The sequence below is a fragment of the Protopterus annectens genome, chromosome 4.part0, assembly GCF_019279795.1.
Source record: "Protopterus annectens isolate FY-2018-M chromosome 4.part0, PAN1.0, whole genome shotgun sequence".
Taxonomy (NCBI): Eukaryota; Metazoa; Chordata; order Ceratodontiformes; family Protopteridae; genus Protopterus; species Protopterus annectens.
In genome coordinates this window covers 674,015,762-674,033,873 of record NC_056733.1, presented here as the reverse complement: position 1 = coordinate 674,033,873, position 18,112 = coordinate 674,015,762, and the positions used below count along the sequence as shown (strand labels likewise).

The 18,112-nt window shown below is 43.1% G+C and overlaps 1 protein-coding gene across 1 annotated transcript in view; it reads right to left on the bottom strand.

Moving 5' to 3' along the window:
- The window catches only part of ARPC3 (actin related protein 2/3 complex subunit 3), a 187,940-nt gene that overhangs the window by 103,067 nt on the left and 66,761 nt on the right, over positions 1-18,112 (bottom strand). The window contains exon 5 of the mRNA XM_044068646.1: positions 11,223-11,349. Within this exon, the coding sequence (XP_043924581.1) occupies positions 11,223-11,349 (127 nt within the window). The remainder of the gene's footprint in view (positions 1-11,222; positions 11,350-18,112) is intronic.

Here is an 18,112-nt window from a genome sequence, read left to right as displayed (position 1 = left end):
TGTGCAGGATCTGATTGTTTTGCTGGGAGAGTAGATGAGGTATTTGAGGTAAGGTCCAAGCTGGGCATTGAGACAAGGTCTTTAGGATTGGAAACCAGTACTGGTGGGGCCAGTCTGGGGCAATCAGTATCATTTTTGGCTTCTCCTGTCTGACCTTTAGGAGTACCTTGGGGAGGAGAGGCAGTGGGGGAAAGGCATATACTGATAGGGCGTCCACTTTCCATGCTTGTCTGTGATAAGTCCTTGTGCAGAATCTTTTTAGTTGGTAGTTGTGAGTGAAGGCAAAAAGATCTATGTCCGGACATCCCCATTTCCTTGTTATCATGCTGAAGACTTGTGGATCCAGTTGCCACTCGTGGAGATCCATTAGGTTTCTGCTTAGTTCATCTGCCAGAGTATTTTTTTCCTTCCTGGCAGGAATTGCGCCTGCAGATGTACTTGGTGAGTTAATGCTGTGTCCCACAAAGTCATAGCTAGTCTGCAAAGGGGGTAAGAATGTGTGGCCCCCTGCTTGTTTATATACCACATGACCGTGGTGTTGTCTGTCTTTATCAGCAGTTGTCCCAGATGAAGTAGGTCCTTGAAGGCTGTCAGGGCATTCTGAACAGCTAGCATCTCTTTTTGATTGATATGTAGATGCATTTGGGTTGAGGACCATGTGCCCTGAATGCATCTTCCTGCCATGTGGGCCCCCCAGGCATAATCTGACGCATCGGTTGTTAGCGTCTGCCTGGCTGGGGGTAATGTGAATGTCTGTCCCTTGTTTTGGTGACAAGCCTTTGCCCACCATTGAAACTCCTGTTGTAGGCAGGGAATGAGAGTAATCCTTGTTTCCAGGCTGTGGGAATGTGGAGTCCAAAACACTTTTTAGGTACCACTGAAGTTTCCTCATATGCAGTCTTGCATATGGAATTAGTAGGATGCATGATGCCATGAAGCCCAAAGCCTGCAGAATTTTTCTTGCAGATAACTGGGCCTTTGTTGCCAACATTTTGAAATAAGCAGTCAGTTGCCTTTGTTTGTCTGGCGTGAGATAAGCCATCTGGGCAGTTGTATTTAAGCTTGCAACCAGGAATATTATCTCTTGAGAGAGTACTAGTTTTGATTTCTTTTCACTGACTGTGTACCCTAGGCATGTTAGAAGTCTTTTCACAAATGCCAGATGCTGTAGAAGAATGTCCTTGTTCTCTGCTTGAATTAGACAGTCGTCCAAGTAAGGATATATTTGTATTCCTTTTGTCTGCAGAATGCAATTACTGGTGCCAGACACTTTGTAAAGACCCTAGGCGCAGTAGATAAGCCAAAGGGCAGTGCACAGAATTGGTAATGCATTGAGCCAGCCTTGAATCTGAGGTATCTTCTGCACAATTGTCCGATTGGGACAATGCAGGTAAGCCTCTTTTAGGTCTAGTCACCAGCCAAGCGTTCTTGCCCAGCAAGGGCAGAAGCTGCTGCAAAGTCATCATCTTGGATTTTGGTACATCCAGGAACGTGTTCAGAATAGATAGGTCCAGTACTGGTCTCCAGGTCTGGCCCTTTCTGGGTACCAAGAACAGTCTTGAGTAAAGTCCTTGTCCCTGCTCTTGCTCTGGTATTTGTTGAATGGCCCCCATGTCCATGAGGGATGAGACTTGTTTTTGTGCCTCTGCCCATTGATTTTTTGGCAGATCTGGCCAGCAGTTTGCCTTTGGCAGGGTATGGAAATAGAACTTGTACCCTTGTGACACGATATTTAGAACCCACTTGTCCTGGGTTATAATGTGCCAATTTTGAGAAAAAAGTGTTAATTTTCCCCCTAAGGGTGCTGCCAGCAGATAAGTGCTTGGTGCTGGCAGGGGGAAGTCACTGGGTCTGTTTCCTGTATGGCTGTGATTTGTCTTCTCCAACTTTGGCGGTAGAAGCACCCCATTGCTTTGACCTGTAGGATCTGCCTCTAGGGCGCCTGGATCTGCCCCTTTGAGGTCTGTCTGACACAGGAAAGGACCAGTTCTTTGTAGGCCAGTGTCTACTAAACCTAGATGGTTGTACTTGTAAAAAATCTTTGACAGTTTGCATAGATTTAGCTTTGTCCTCCATTTTCTTTAACACCTCCTCTGCCTTAACACCAAACAAAGTATCATGCTGTAACAGAGCATCTAATAATTTTGCTTTAACATGATCAGGCAGATTCTGTTCCTTTAACCAAGCATGTCGCCTAACGACAGAACCCGTAACAGCGGCCCTGCAAGAGGCCTCCAGAGAATCAAAACCACATTGCAAAGTATACTTTCCCACTTATTCAGTTGCATGCAATAAATCCTGCATTTCCTTGTTTTCTGCACATTCAGAATTTGTTAACATTTTCTGTTTAAGCAGTGACATTAAGTATTGCTGATATTTAAGCATATGAAGCCCTCACAGCCAAGGTAGCAGAAGTGTAAACCTTTTCCCCCCATCTGTCCAGTGCCCTTGAATCCCTATCAGAGGGGATAGGGTTTTTTGCAGTGGAAGCCTTGACCCCTTTGGGACCCTGAGAAATAGTTTCCGGGTCAGCAGCAGGGTTTTTATAAAGAAATGTTTGTGAATCTGGAACCCTGTAGTATCGGTCTGGCTTAACAGGTGCAGGGGGTAAAGAGTCTGAGGACAGGCCGGACTCTGAAAATACATCATTTACAATGTCTAAAACAGGAGGGATAGCCAGAGGCCTGTGCTGAGGTAGTAAAAGAAAATCTCTAAGCCTTTTCTTAGATTCTGAGTAGTTTTGGCTCTCCCAGTGCAAGTGCTCCCTCATGGTATGCAGGGTTTCCCCAAAAGAATATCTTCAGGAGGGGAGGCTGAAGGGCTAGATTCTTCAGCATCGGAATCCTCATAGGGAGGAAGAGCATATTCTTGGTCAGAAGAGGAGTCAGAGGAAATGGAAACCGGATCTGAAGATTCATATTCTGTCTCTTGCCTAGGCCTCTTCTCAGGAGGGGGATGGGAACCCCTGATCAAAGTAATTAGGTCTTCGGCCATTTTGAGCATCTGTTTTTTAGGCATGGAGGCCTGTCCATGGGCTTGCTGAACTTGTTTCTTTGTCTTTAGTGGTGCTTTAGCCTTTGCCTTTGAAGAAGCTGTAGTCGGTTTTATATATAACTGTGTAGGCCTGAAAACACCCTCAGAAGCCGATGCATGCTCAGTGGCTCCGGACCCATCTGAGGGGATATTTTCCAACTGTCCAATACCTTGAGTTTCCAGAGGCCTAGTCTGCTCCACGTGGGAGTCGGAAGCGGCCTGCGGCTCTGAGGTAGTGGGCGACAGGGGCTGCGAAAGTGCCTCACTGAGAACCGGCGATTGGCTTAGAAGAAGCCTAGTCAGTTTTGGACCGTGGATGCCTGTCCTTTTCCTTGCGTTTCTTGTGAATTGCGGTAGTCGGATGGCTATCAGACGACATTGTGTAATTAAATCTTTGGCCAAAGTAATGAAATGCAAAGTCGTACCGACGCTTAACAGTGCGTTGGTTAAATCTAGCACAAAATCTGCAATTAGCTATGTCATGATCAGGGCCTAGACAAGGAATACAGTAAGAATGAAAGTCCTTATGAGGTATTTGCTTTCCACAATAAATACAATTATTAACTTTTTCTGACATCGGTCTGGAGCAAGAAAAAAAAAGTTTCCCCAACGGGGTACTTTGCTTTATCGAAGACTTCGGATCTGAAACTCGAACATGAAAATCTCAGGAGTCGGCCGACTGGCACTTGCGAACTGCTCCGGGTACCACGCGGCAAGAAAGACTAAAGAAAATGGCGTTGGCCGCATCTTTTATACCCCTGACGACCTGACGTCAAGGAAGGGGCGACAGCAGCCGACACAGGACCCAAGACTTTTGAATTCAGGCAGACAGAGGGCAACCTGCCAGCAGGATTACCCAAATGTAATGACTGCAACAGTGAAACACGAAGAACATCGGAGATATTTTCTGCATGATTCCCTGATGGAAAAGTGGAGGTAGGCCTCTTTTAGGTCCAGGGTGGCTAGCCAAGTGTCCTTGGAGAGCATGGGTAGCAGCTGCTGGAGGGTGAGCATTCTGAATTTTGGCATCATCAGGAAGGTGTTTAGAATGGATAGATCGAGGATGGGGTGGCCAGGTGCCCTCTTTTCTGGGAACCAGAAAAAGTATTGAGTAGAAGCCTTGGCTTATCTGCTCTGCAGGAATGTGCTCTACTGCCCTCAAAGAGAGCAGGGAATGGATTTGCTTTTGAGCCTCTGCCCACTGATTTGGTGGTAGATCTGGGAACTCTTTTAGGGTTGGGAAGGGTGTGGAAGGAGAATTTGTATCCCTGAGACACAACATTCAGCACCCCTAGTTCCTTGGTAATGGAGGCCCAGGTACTTGAATGAAAGGAGAGTTTTCCTCCTAGGGGTATGTAAAGGTGGGCAGAGGGGGGAGGTAGGGAGGAGGCGACTCATTGTGAGTTCTTACCATAAGGGGGTGGCTTAGAACTCCCTGGTTTTGAAGTAGAGGTAGTCCACTGCTTAGATCTCTGCATTCCCTGGGTCTGCTGTCTGGGAGGTAGTCCACTGCTTAGATCTCTGCATTCCCTGGGTCTGCTGTCTGGGGGGGGGGGTCTGTTTCCACATGGCCTAAGCTGGGCCGGCATACTCGGAGCAGGAAATGACCAGTGCTTGGAGGGAAAATGCCTGCTGAACCTAGAGGGGCTGGACCTGTAAGAAATCTTTAACCGCTTGCATAGATTTTGCTTTTCCTTCCATCTTTTTTAAGGCCTCTTCTGCCTTAGTGCCAAATAGGTTATCTTTGTGTAAGGGTACATCCAACAATTTAGATTTGGCATGTCTTCTAATGACAGATCCAGTGACTGCTGCCCTGCAAGAAGCTTCTGGACATCAAAACCACAGTGCAAAGTGTGTTTGGTTACTTGACTTGCAGAATGCATCAAGTCCTGTAAATTTTTAGATTCTGCCCATGCAGGAAAGGACATTTTTTGTTTAAGGAGTTCCAAGGTATATTGCTGATATTTAAGCATATGAAACTGACAATTTAGTGCCCTGATAGCAAGAGTAGCTAAGATGTATACTTTTTTACCCCATCTGTCCAATGCTTGGGAATCCCTGTCTGAGGGGGTGGGATTCTTAGCAGAGGTTGCTTTAATCCCTTTTGGCCCTTGAGAAATTACCTCAGGGTCAGCTGTAGGATTTTTAAAAATATATTTGAGAGAGTCAGGGACTCTGTAGTACCGGTCTGGTTTTCTGGGAGCAGGAGGGAGGGCGTCTGGAGTCAAGCTGGATTCAAGGAAAACATCCTCCACCACATCCAGGACTGGGGGGGGATGGCAAAGGGTCTGTGTTGCGGAAGATCTAGGAATTCCCCAAGTCTCTTTTTAGACTGAGGGCAGTCCTGACTCGCCCACTGGAAATGCTCCCTTAAGGTATGCAGGGTTCCCCAAAGGAAAAATCCTCTGGAGGAGAGGCTGAAGGAATGGATTCCTCTGCATCAGAATCCTCATAAGTGGAGACAGGCTGTATGTTTTCATAGTCAGATGAATCAGCTTCATCTGACTCTTGTTCAGACAAGACTACTGGAGACAGATCTCTTTTCCATTTTGAAGGAGTGGCTTGGCTTCCCCCAATTCAGCATACGGTCTTCTGCCATTTTAAGCATTTGAGACTGAAGCAAGTAGCAGGCGCCTGAGAGTGGGTAGTTGGTTTCTTGGGTGTGGTTCCAACCCTGGGCCTAAGGAACTTGGTTGTTTTCGAAAGAACGGTAGTCACGAAAGAAGACGTCTGTTTGTGTCAAGATTCGGTCATGCACAGGACTTCCTCAGAAGCTGGTGCCTGGTCAGCGGCTCCGGACCCATCCAAGATAGTGATGATCACAGGATCCTTAGGCGAAGAAGAGTTCTGCGGCATACTGGACTCCAAAAGGGTCTCTGTAGTGGCCTGCAAATCAAGTGAAGCAGGCACCAGGGGCTGCAAAAGCACCTCACTGAGTACCAGAGGACTGACGACTAGCTTAACGGAAGCGTGGTCGGAAGGTTTGGACCTGTGCAGTCCATCTCTGTCTTTATCTTTATGCTTTTTTGGAAGATCTGCGGTCAGATGGCTTACCGAAGCCATATCGGAATTCAAGGACTGTAAACGAAAATATCTGGCTACAATAAGGGCCCGATGACAGATAGTTCTGGCATTACGACAACGGGAGACGTCGTGGTCTTGGCTTAGACAAGTGATGCAGTAAGAGTGGAAGTCTCGGTGTGGTATTTGCTTTCCATAGACGAGACAATTAACTTTTTCTGACATCAGTTAGTGCAAGAAAAAAGGATCCCCAACGGGATACTTAGTTTTAGAAGACTTCAACTTCAATTCGGAAACGAAAACTCAGGTAGCGGCCAACTGGCACTTGTGCAAACTGCTTCTGCTTCGGGCTCCACGGCAAGAAAGACTGATGTAATGGTGTCGGCTGCCTTCCTTTATACCACTGACGACCTGACGTCAGTCATCAAGCATCAGCAACCGATGCAGAAATACTAAGTCTCTGGTATTCGGGCTGGCCGAGGGCTACCCTGGCAGGGATAACCCAAACGTGAGGACTGCAACAGTGCAACACGAAGAACATCAGTGCAAATCCAAAAGAACATTCTGTGGGCCACATTAACTCTGCTGAACTATTCAGGAAGGTACAAAAAAGCATTTACAATTCTGTTTAGGTGCTGTTAGCACCAATGTTCTTTGCAGACATGTTCTAACATGAAGAAAAAAAAAAAAAAAGAATTTGATAAAAATTGAAAATCATCTGCAATGAAAACATGCAAAATACAAAACAAATTTACTACAAAAATGGGGGGAGGGACACTTTTTTCCAGCCAAGTTTTAAAGTATCCATACCTCAGATGAATAGCCTCATTTTCTGCAGAATCATGGAGTTATCTGCAATGGATGATCTGAAAAATGCTAGGTTCTTTTAATTTTATAAACTGTGCCAGCCTTGTGGTATACAGAGATAACACCATGACTATGATCTTGACAATTAAATTTGATTAGTAGCCCAGATACAGGAGGAGCTGGTCTGGGAGAAAGAGGAATGACAAAGTGGAGTCTGCAAACCTCTCTCTCTGGGAGAGAGTTTGGGTTGCGGGTACATGGGCAGGATACTAATTCCATCTAGGTCCCCTAGTGGAAACACTTTCAAAAGGGAGGGAGCAAAGCTATGGGGAGGAGATCATTCTCAGAAGTGGTAGACAATCTATGGATAGCCACTGCACATCAGCCCCTTGGGATGCAGTGTGCAAATGAAGAAGGGAATGGAAGGAACAAGAAGAAAAAAAAAATAATTCCCCAGCAGCCAACAGCACCACTACTTTTATTTGTTCATCACCCAAGAGGAACAAATGGCTTTAGGGCTCTCAGTGATAACAGAACAAACATCTCACTGATGAGCGAGCAGACAGACTAAGTGGATAAACAGAAGGGAGATGATGGTCATAGTAAAAGGAAACAAAAAGTTAATGATTAAAGGACTGCTGTGTACCAGCCAAATGGTCAGTTACACAGCTTTCAATAAAAAAATCTGTGTACAAGAACAGGGTAAGAACTGGTGGGGGTGAGAATAAGTATTTTGAGAAAAATGAAAGAAAACATGGGAAAGGAATTGGAGATTAGTGCCAACAAAACCCATGAGCTTTTCACAAGGGTATGAATATATTTCAATAATGTCAGTATTTTTTTTAACCATTTCAGTCTTTGTAAACAAAAATGTGCATCCTAATCCATTTCTGGAGTATTACAGCAATCAAATGTCAACATGAATAGACCAAGCAGGTTTCCAAATGATATTCTCCTGCTATAACCTGTGCCACTATCAACTCCATCATTGGCTAGGCTGTATTACGCACACAAATGAAGAGCAGAATTAAATAGGGGATGAACACACTGCTAAGCATACATTCGAAAATTATCTCCTAGCTGCCTAAGATACCTTGGAAGCACAGACGTTAGTGAACGGTGGTCTGGCAACACAAATTGTTAACTCTTCCCTTAAGAATAGCTTAAACAACTGTTCAAGAACTGAACTGTTGGTAGACAGAACAGGGGTTTTTGAAATGCTACGGATTGCCAGTACGAAAATACTTGCTGCCTCTGACAGAAGAAAGACATACTTCTTCAGTAAGTGACCAAATAACTGTCTGACAAAACAACGAGAACATGCCTTCTGAACTTGTCTTCTACACATTCAGTGAGTTTAGGAAGCTGCAGAGAAGGCAGAAGTTAGGCTTTAGCCAGTAATACTATAACATCACTGAGCAGTCAAAGACAACCATTGGCTGCGTAACACCAAGTGTACCCATCTCCTGACCTTAGCTATAAAACTGATACAAAACAGGGCTTAATAAGTTGTTTAAACTAATACCAGGGCAGGAGAGAAATTTTAACATTTCCAATTGTTATCGAGGTCTCAGAACAAAAACTTACACTTTTCCAACGTAAACAGCTCCACTGCTTGCATCAAATATGTGACAAGGGGTTCTATCTGAAAGGAATAAGACTTGGATGTGGACATCTTCAGCAGCAATCCACCTATACAGTCTCCAACCTGCAAGTTTCTAGTGTTTGACCTATTATCTTATTCTAAGCCCTGGCTCCCAACCCAGAGCAGAAAAATAAAATACTTCTAAATGACAGAAGAGATGCTATCACTCAAGGCTTGAAGCACTAGAGAAGTTTTATCATTACCCATCCTCCCCCCTTGGTTAGGTACTGCATTATGCAATAGGACAGAGGCACATAGCCACTGCGCAAGTTCTGCAAACACTGGCTCTAATATGTAACTAACTGTTGCACCCACCTGTATGAGACAGGTCTGCAATGGATAAAACTCATACCACTTTAACCTTCTATACGAATGGCTAGTATACAACTGAAAGGGGTCCTTGGAGTATTTTATTTGCCTAGTTAGCATGTGCAGCAAGTACATTTTAATCACCAGACAACTAATGTACCTGGGTCCTAATCTGAATCCAAGTCTTCGGTAGCATAATCAATGGTAAAACTTGCAAGACTGGCAGTGGTTCCCGGAGGCACCAAACTACATTTTTTTCTCTCGGCACCTAATTTCCAGTTGTTATAAATGTTACAATCTCTTACTAGTTAGTTCTTCAAAACATTTACCTCCTACCTATTACATTTTTGTCACTACAGTCCTGTACACTATAAAATGTAAGTGTCATACATGAGCCAGCTTACACGAAGATTTTGGAGGCTAAACCTCAGCAGTATTTACTTTTACAAATCCTCGGATGACAAACACGGCTCTGTGCCAGTCTTCACAGGCTCACACACGTTAAATTTTACTGACTTAAGATAAGAATCTCTCACACCTGCTGCATCAGCTGTGCTAATGGGGGTATCACTAAAGATATGAGGATCTTAAGTGCAATGACACTAAGGAAGAAGGAAACTGCAGCACCTTAGGAATATTTTTCATTTTCAAGGCACTATACTAACTCCAAGGTCACTGCAAGTGGAAAGGATGTGGGGAGTACAGCACCCAGTGTCAAGACGCACGGGGAACAATCCATCTACAAAAGTACTTAAACAGCACAAAAATAAGTTTTGCAAATACTCTTCACAAAAGTCACAGTGTAATGTTTAAAATATCACTTCTTGCACTTCCAACAGTCAACCATGCTAAGATTATATGTTGTTTTTCTTGACTATGAAAACGAGTAGTTTTAAAATGTAAGAAGAGCAGACTAGCTTGCTCCATGGCACATAAGGATTAAACTCTAAATATGGTATGACTGAGACTCAATTAAAAGCCAAGGCAATGGAGGAATAAGCTGGGGAGTGACGGGCTGGTATATATCCTACTGCAGGAGTGTGCATCATGCAACAAGTTGGGGTGTTGGGGCAGGAAACTGCTATGGAAACCATCACTTTGCAACTTGGCATACTGATTATGCAGATGCACGTGCCCACACAGTACAAGCTAAGCACAGCAATCACCATCCAATGCATAATGACCAACAAAAGCAAGGGGAAAGGAACAGAAGCTTAAACTTCACAAGATTTAGGTGTGAGATGCCAGCCTCTCATGTCCTACAGGGACTGAATGAGTCAGTGATGATGCAGATCAATAAATGCAGGTAGATCCAGAGCCAAAACTACAAAATGATCAAATGAAGATAGCTGTAGAGTAGCAGTGGTCTGAAAACTTAAGAATCGATACATAGATGGGTACTGCTGTGTGTAGCCACACCTTAACTCATTAAATCTGAGCGACTCCTCCAGGTGTCAAATATTGCTTGTTCATATTTGCATCAGTAATTCCAAAACCATGCTATGTACAAGGTTTTAAGATATTTCATCTTAAAGCTTACACAACAGCAATCTCAACTGCATTAATATATGACCTCTGTCTAGTACAGATGGATATTAACTGCTGTTTTTATATTAATTTAGATATAATTTTCATATTTTTCTAAGTATCTCAACAACCAATTAACACAGACAAAGCTGTCAGCTAGATGAATAAAATGCTGCTGATATTGTGTGTGACTTGAGTGTTTGCTAAAATATTGTAAGTTGCTTAAAAAATATTACAAATGTAATTGTTGCCGTTTACTGTGACTTATAAGATTCTGTTTACAACCTAGAACCTAAAGAATACTACTACTATAAAAGTAGTTTTTGCTGAAGACTACCATTTATGCTTCTTTCATAATCCCTATGGTTCCAGAGATATAAACATTTGTTTGAAATGTGAGGACATAATTTGATTCTGTGAAAGGCTTAGGCTCAGCCCATTGGAAGTTACAGTGCAAACTTTCTGAGCTCCAGTGGAGTGAAGGAGTTAAATATCTTGCATACTTCAACTTCTTGTGCTTAAGCCCTTCTCACAGTGCAGAAACATGCATGTGCATATAATGCTTTGGAGTCTTACCTGCTTAACTAACATGCTACTACATCCATCACACACATCACTAAACTGTACAGAACACAGTATAATGCACGTGGCACCATTACATAACATTCATAACAAGAACAGTCCTTCTGGGGCAAGAGATAGTGACACTAATTTGTGACTACTTAAATCAAACTGCATTAAATGGATTCCTGACCTCTGTGCACTGCTACAACGCAACATGAGCAATGAGTTAGTATGGACATAAAAAGCAGATCTTAAAAGGAGTCACTGCAGTAAAAATAACAGCTCAAGTCAACTTGAAACAAGCACTTCCTCTTACCTTCTTCCTGTCTGTTTGCAGGTTTTGCATACATAGCATTGAGTGGAAACCCTGGTTCGCCTGGAATGGGTAAATTTGTGATTCCTAATGTATACATTTCTTTTTCACCCTGGCCTCTGGAAGTGCACTGCAGTGGTGAAAATTATTATATAAAATCAGAAAGCGAGGATTAAGTTCACACATTTTTACATGACAAAACAGCCTCTATATACCACAAACTTAAAAGGAACAGCATGGGTTAACGGCGAACTTTCAAGATCTGCTTATTAATCTCTAAGCAACTGCATACAATGCACACTATGCAAGAACACTTGCATTAAGCACCGACATCTTCAAAGTAGTTTAGTCATAGCTTATGAGCTGTTCAAAGATAATACATGAAATCATTCCTCAGACAGAGGAAATGTGGGCTAGATGTGTAAAACTATAACCATCCATTCAAACAAGGTGGGAAGCACAGCTGCCTTCTATTAGCAGGGTTCTGTTACAGTGAACTTTATTCAGTGACATTTGCAAAATGAGGTAGGAAGGTTGATCTAAGAACCCTTTTGGGCATGAAATCTGCATGAACCGGAAAACTTAAAATGCAAACAAATTATAATATGAATACTTATCACCAATGCTACAAGAGGAATAGAAATCAGTATATACAATAAAAAATACTTCCTGTGTAGTGTGCAGATCAGTACACAATGGCCAATGCAGAAGTACAACTGATATAAAATGTCAGCCACCAGCACAGAGAATCACATTCTGAACCCTGCTAGGACACGACTGTAGCCAACCATTGCAAAGTATTTTAATATTTACTTTAATATGTGCTAATTGTGCTAACAAACAGGATGTAATGTAGCATCTTTAGCCACACGTCTCCAGTAGAAGTGTTACAGAACATAGTATACTTACTTAGCTTATGTATGCCTGATTATTCCTTGAAAAAAAGGATATACACTGCCAGAGCTTATTTTATCACTCTGAATTGTGCTGCAGTGCAGACATACTCACCTTCTAGAAATGCAACACTGCTTCACCCCAGCCACATCTGAAAATGAACAGTCTCCCTGTATTTACTCTTTCAAGCACAGATAGGCAAGGAGATGCATAGTGTCAAGAGAGGCAGAATTGTAAAGTGCATGTCCGTGCTGAGGCGAGTGAGTGACAGAACCAGATTCTGTAAGTGGAAGTTAAGACTCCTCAGTATGGTTTTCAGGTCAAGAACCACACAGACATCATAGCATTTTACAAAGCTCTGTGATGAGGTGATATCTTTCATGTGCTCTCAGGTCACACCTGTTCAAACATTTCCTCGCATACTTTATCTTCCTTCCTTTTTCTTTCTAAGTCAATCACCAAGAAATAAAAGGCATGCACAAAAAGAACAGCCATATTTTCCATTGCTGTTCCAAGTGACATAAGCTCTGTACGGATTCAGGTCAGGGAGGGAAAGACTAAGCACTTAAATGCCAGCCTTCTGTTTACACAACTAGTATGGCATAATACACCATTGTCCTTTAGCTACAATGCAGAGCAAAACTACAAGGGGGGGGGGGGCTTCTTCAGTCTTTCCCAAAATGACACACTAACACACAGAACACTTTTCCTCTTTTTAAGGACTTGCATCTCTGGGGTAGAGAGACTCAACTTCTTGAAGTCAGTCACTGCAGGGAAAGAATCAATGCAACTTATGGAGTGGTGTTCATTACCAAAACGAAACTATCATCTCTCAATGGTCACACTACCAAAAGCTTCCTAGATGTGTAAATAGTGGAAAGAGCCTTGTTAAAGCTTGGCAGCTATATAAACATGAGCTGAGAGAGGCAGCAGAGCTGCAGATTACACAAGCCTCACACTAGGAAGGATGCAGGTAGCAGGAACGTGTTCAGGTAGCTTTGGGAAAACATGGCTGCCAACATCATCAGATAACATGCTGACGTGTTTACAAGATGAATATACTAGAAAACCTACATATCTCTAAGTAACTGCAGGTTAAGAAACATAGGAACATAATTACACTTAACTCAAGCTAACAAATGAAAACCTTCAAAACAAACAATGCAACAAAAACTGACTTCCTAAAACCAGCTAGTCTCTTCTGCAGAGAAAATCTATATTAGTGCGAATACAGACATCTGTGTGTGGATAATTTCCTTACTACTTTATTTTACTATAAACCCTCCTTGCACACTTTCTCCAGCTGCATATTGAATGATTCCGCAAAGCACTTTTCTAATGAAAACCTCTCAACAGCCACCCCCCCCCCCCAAAAAAAAGGTTCTTTGGATCTAACAAGTCGCATTTGGTCAACAAAAGACAAACAGCAACTAGACCAACAGATGTTAATCTATTTTTGAGAAGAAAGTCATATTAATTCAATGTCTAATACATTATTAATGCAAGGTCCCAAAAGCTCAAATCTGTGTTTCTTCTAATGCCATATATTCATACAATTCATTATTTTGTAGAACAAATTGCTCCCCCAGTACTAACAAGGAACTGCTTCTGCCTCAGTAATATCAACCTTTGCAATGATCCTACTCCATACCCCCCCCCCTTTACAAACACACTTGTTTTCAGCTTCAACCTGTGTTTCTTTAGTCAGAAAGATTAAATATGAAGGAGGACTCCATAAGGGTCAAAATTCTGATTAAGGATTCACAAAGGCTGCGAGAACTAACTTAACAGGCAGTGACAACAGCAACCAAGTAAAAAAAAAAAAAAACCCAAAAAAACAAACAAAAGGCTTTGCTGTGCTGCTTACCCTTTAAAATACCTGCAAATATATAAATGTGTGTGTGTGTGAGATGGGGGGGGGGGGTTACGCAGTTTAACAGATCTGTATCTATTGTTAACAGTTAAAACAAGTAGCAAGGTTTTAGTGACTCTTCATTAATGCTGCAATGTACAGAGGCAAAACACAGAAAATTCTGACTTGGCAACTGCCTTTTGGTGCAGTCTGATCCCACCTAACAACTATGATACTTGTGATCACTTAACTCAGTTACCTACCACTGCTATCCAGAACCTAGATGCATTCATTTTAGTGCAGGACAATAATGACTAACAAGGCATTCCACAAGGCAAGTCTGATGAGAAGTACAACATGGTTGTTCCTCATGACCTCAAAGAAATACCATGGCAGGTTTTTGTAAGGAGTCTTTAAAAAGTACTGTAAAGACTTAACTGAGTCATTGCTTGCGAAGTCAAAGATTTTTCCTAGGTGCTTTTGCCCATTTGTCTGCAAATGTCAAGCCTCCCATGTTGTATATGAACTCATTCACTTCCTAATGGCACATGTGTGCAAGCTCCCACACACCCACTATGAAGGCTACCACAATCTTTGGTGGCTTGGTGAGCCAAATTGCTCATCTTCAAGCTGCATATATGACCCCTCCTCCAGGGGAACTGCTGCAGTACATGTACTGTTCCACTCTACCCTCACCCAAGGATGGAAAAAGCCCATTTTCCCCTGCCAGTGCCATCAAACTCCAGAGCCACAACTTGAACTCAGGGTGCCTAAGCCATACTCAGGGCTACCTATGCCACTACAAGCAGTAGGTTGTCTCATAAAGTATGACCTTATTAATATGTCTTTCTTTAATCACTCTGTTCCCGAGAAAACTGTGAGTGCTTGTTGTAGTAAAGTATTTGCATTGTTCACATTATCTTTTCAGAATCTGCTTTTTTCATTGAAAAGCTGACAAGACAGTGTTTTCCCCATTTCTGTGTCTGCTAACTAACCATCAAGCCTTCCTCCCATAGGCCCCCCTACTCATTTGTTATTGCTAGTAAAAGTGCTCCTGAATTCATCTCAGTGAAAGACAACCAAAGGGGACCGTCATCCAGACAGTCACAGAGGACACTGTCCTTGCCAATGATCAGTTTTTCTGTACGCCTTCTATGGAAAGCCAACCTTAAACCTATTGCCCTAACTACTATACCCAGGTCAGGGAAAGTACAGTTGTGTACACTTGCCATAAATGTAGATGTTCGAGTGTATTCACTGTTGCAGTCATCACATTTGGGTTATCCCTGCCAGGGTAGCCCTCTACTGGCCCAAATACCAGTCTCTTAGTATTTCTGCGTCAGTTGCTGTCGCTTCAGGACGGACGTCAGGTTGTCAGTAGTATAAAGTAAAGCAGCCGACGCCATTACATCAGTTTTTCTTGCCCTGACCTGTCAGGAGCCCCCAAGTGGGAGTCATGTTCTGGTGGAAGAACCCCACCAGTAGAAAGTAAATACCAATATGTCCCTTGTAAGGAAAGAGAATAAAGAAGAGGGGGGATGGAGTGAGGGAAACCAGGACTGCAACAGTGAATACACTCGAACATCTACTTTTATGGTAAGTGTACACAACTTGTACTATGTTCTTCGTGTTTCACTGTTGCAGTCATCACATTTGAGTTGATTCCCAAAGCTGAGGAAAAGGGTGGAGGCAGTCAAGGAAACTAGGGGCTGGCTAAGATGCCCTGCAAGACTGCAGAGGCAAACCCTGCCCTGGATTTAGAGAAGATAGGCAGGTGGTAATGCTTGGCGAAGGTGTGAACAGATGTCCAGGTGGCAGCCACCAGGATGTCCCTGGTGGGGACTCCACTGAGGAAAGCTGCAGAGGTGGAGGCTGCTCTGGTGGAGTGAGTCGTAACATCCTTGGGGGGGAAGTTTTCCATGTTTGTAGCAGAAATGGATGCAGTGTGCTATCCATTTTGAGATGGCTTGTTTGAAGATGGCTTTGCCCTCTGACCCTGCAGCAAAGCTAACTAGCAATTGATCAGACTTTCTGAAGGATTTAGTCCTGTCTAGATAGAAAATGAGCTGTCTGTGCACATCTAGAGAGTGCAGGATCCTTTCCTCCTTGTTTTGTGGGTTAGGGAAAAAGTTGGGCAAATGAATGGATAGGTTGAGAGCCGCAATGGTTCATAGGTTGGTAATAGGCTTTCAGCCCTAGGGCCTATACAAGCCTAGCCATAACAATTCCCTGGCTATTTCTTCCCACATTATTTACTTTCCTGGACCCCTGTCTAGCAGGGCGACTGACGTGATCCCTGGGGTGAATTTCCTTTCTCCCATCCAATTGTCAAGGTTCCTTGCACCACCTTGGGCATGAAGGATGGGTTAGTCCTGAGAGAGATACCCTGTCAGCATGGAAGATGATGAAGGGTTCCACAGCCATGACTGCTTGCATCTCGGAGATCCTTCTGGCTGAAGTGATGGTCAGAAGGAAAGCAGTCTTCCAGGAGAGAAATTTTAGCTCTGCTGAAGAGGCAGGTTCGAAGGGGGGGGGGTGAGCATTTCCAACACAATGTTAAGGTCCCAAGCTGGGGGTGCTGCTCTTCTCGGTGGCCTCAGGTTGCTAGCCCCTGTTAGGAACTGTTTGATTAGAGGGTGCGAGAAAAAAGGCTGCTCAGTGGGAAAATGAGCAGCGATAGCAGAGGCATGAATTTTAATAGAGGAAAAGGAGAGTCCACTGTGTAGTAGGTCAGCTAAGTAATCCAGGATGAGAGGGAGGGAGGGCTGTGCCGTATTGGCTCCCTTAGCCTGAATCCAGGTGCAGAACGTTTTCCATTTGCCAGCATAAGATTTCCTAGTTCTAGGGAGTCTGGCCTCATGTATAACATCTAGAACCTGTTTGCTGTGGTTGGCAGACTGACTGGGGGTTAGGGAATAAGCCAAGCTGCCAAACTGAATGTCTGCAATTGGGGATGCATGAATTCCCCTTCCCTCTGCGTCAGGTGGTTTGGAATCTGAGGGAGATGCCAAGGTGGCAGAGGGGACAGGCTGCGCAGCAAGGGGTACCAGTGCTGGCGAGGCCAGTCTGGAGCTATAAAAATTGCCCTTGGTGTTTCCTCCTTTATTTTTAGCAGTACCCTGGGGATGAGAGGTAGTGGAGGAAAAGCATAGACCGATAGACTGACCCAGGGGAAGGACAGGGCATCCACTTTCCAAACTCTGCAGTGATGCTTCCTGGTGCAAAACTTGCTGAGCTGATGGTTGGTGTGGGAGGCAAAAAGGTTAAACCTTCGGGGTGCACCATTTTATTTATTATTTATTTTACATTTGTTGACCGGGCTAGTCTAGCTGGATATATGTCCATTTTCAGTAGAGGCCCGGGGAGAAAAGCTCCACACAGTTTAAACAATGTTAACATCAACAACAAAAAAAACATATTTATAAATTTTAAACATTTACTAACAGTGAGACTGTCAGTTACGAGTACATAATGAAGGTAACGTATAATTTTAATAGGCTTAGAATAGTTAATAAGAAGGTACATTTATGTGTTGCTAAAAAGTATTAGTTGAAAGAAAGAAGTTAGTAAACGTGTTGATATAGATAATAAAGGAAGATAATGAAAATATATGGAGGGGTTGTTAGGTAATGTGTATGGTAGTGATACGAGTCACTTTAAAAAAGGGTGAGGAGAGGAAGCATGGTAGTATCTTGAATAAAATAGAAATAAAGAAATATGGATAAGATAAGTTAGTGAAAGAGTGGGTTCAGAGATGAGAATTTTAGATGAGTAAGTCAACAGTAGATCGGTTGGTCAGTCTGGTTTAGAACAGGGGCACATCCAGTGTGTTTTTAGGTGGAGTTTAAGCCTATTTTTAAATAGAGTAATTGAGGGAAGTGTGGTCAGTTCAGATGGAAGTTGATTCCATGTTTTTCCAATGGAAACAAAAAATAGAGAGTCTCCTCTATTGTTTGATTTTTTGACGTATACAAGAGATTTTTGTGATGATCTTAGGGATGTAAGGTTTACATAGGGGTGGATAAGATTTGTTAGGATGGGTGTTTTTTCAGGTTGATACAGAATTTTGTGGATGATGGTAAGTTGATTATATTTCAGATGTTGTTGAAGTTCAACCATCCAAGGAGCTTAAGATTAATACAGTGAT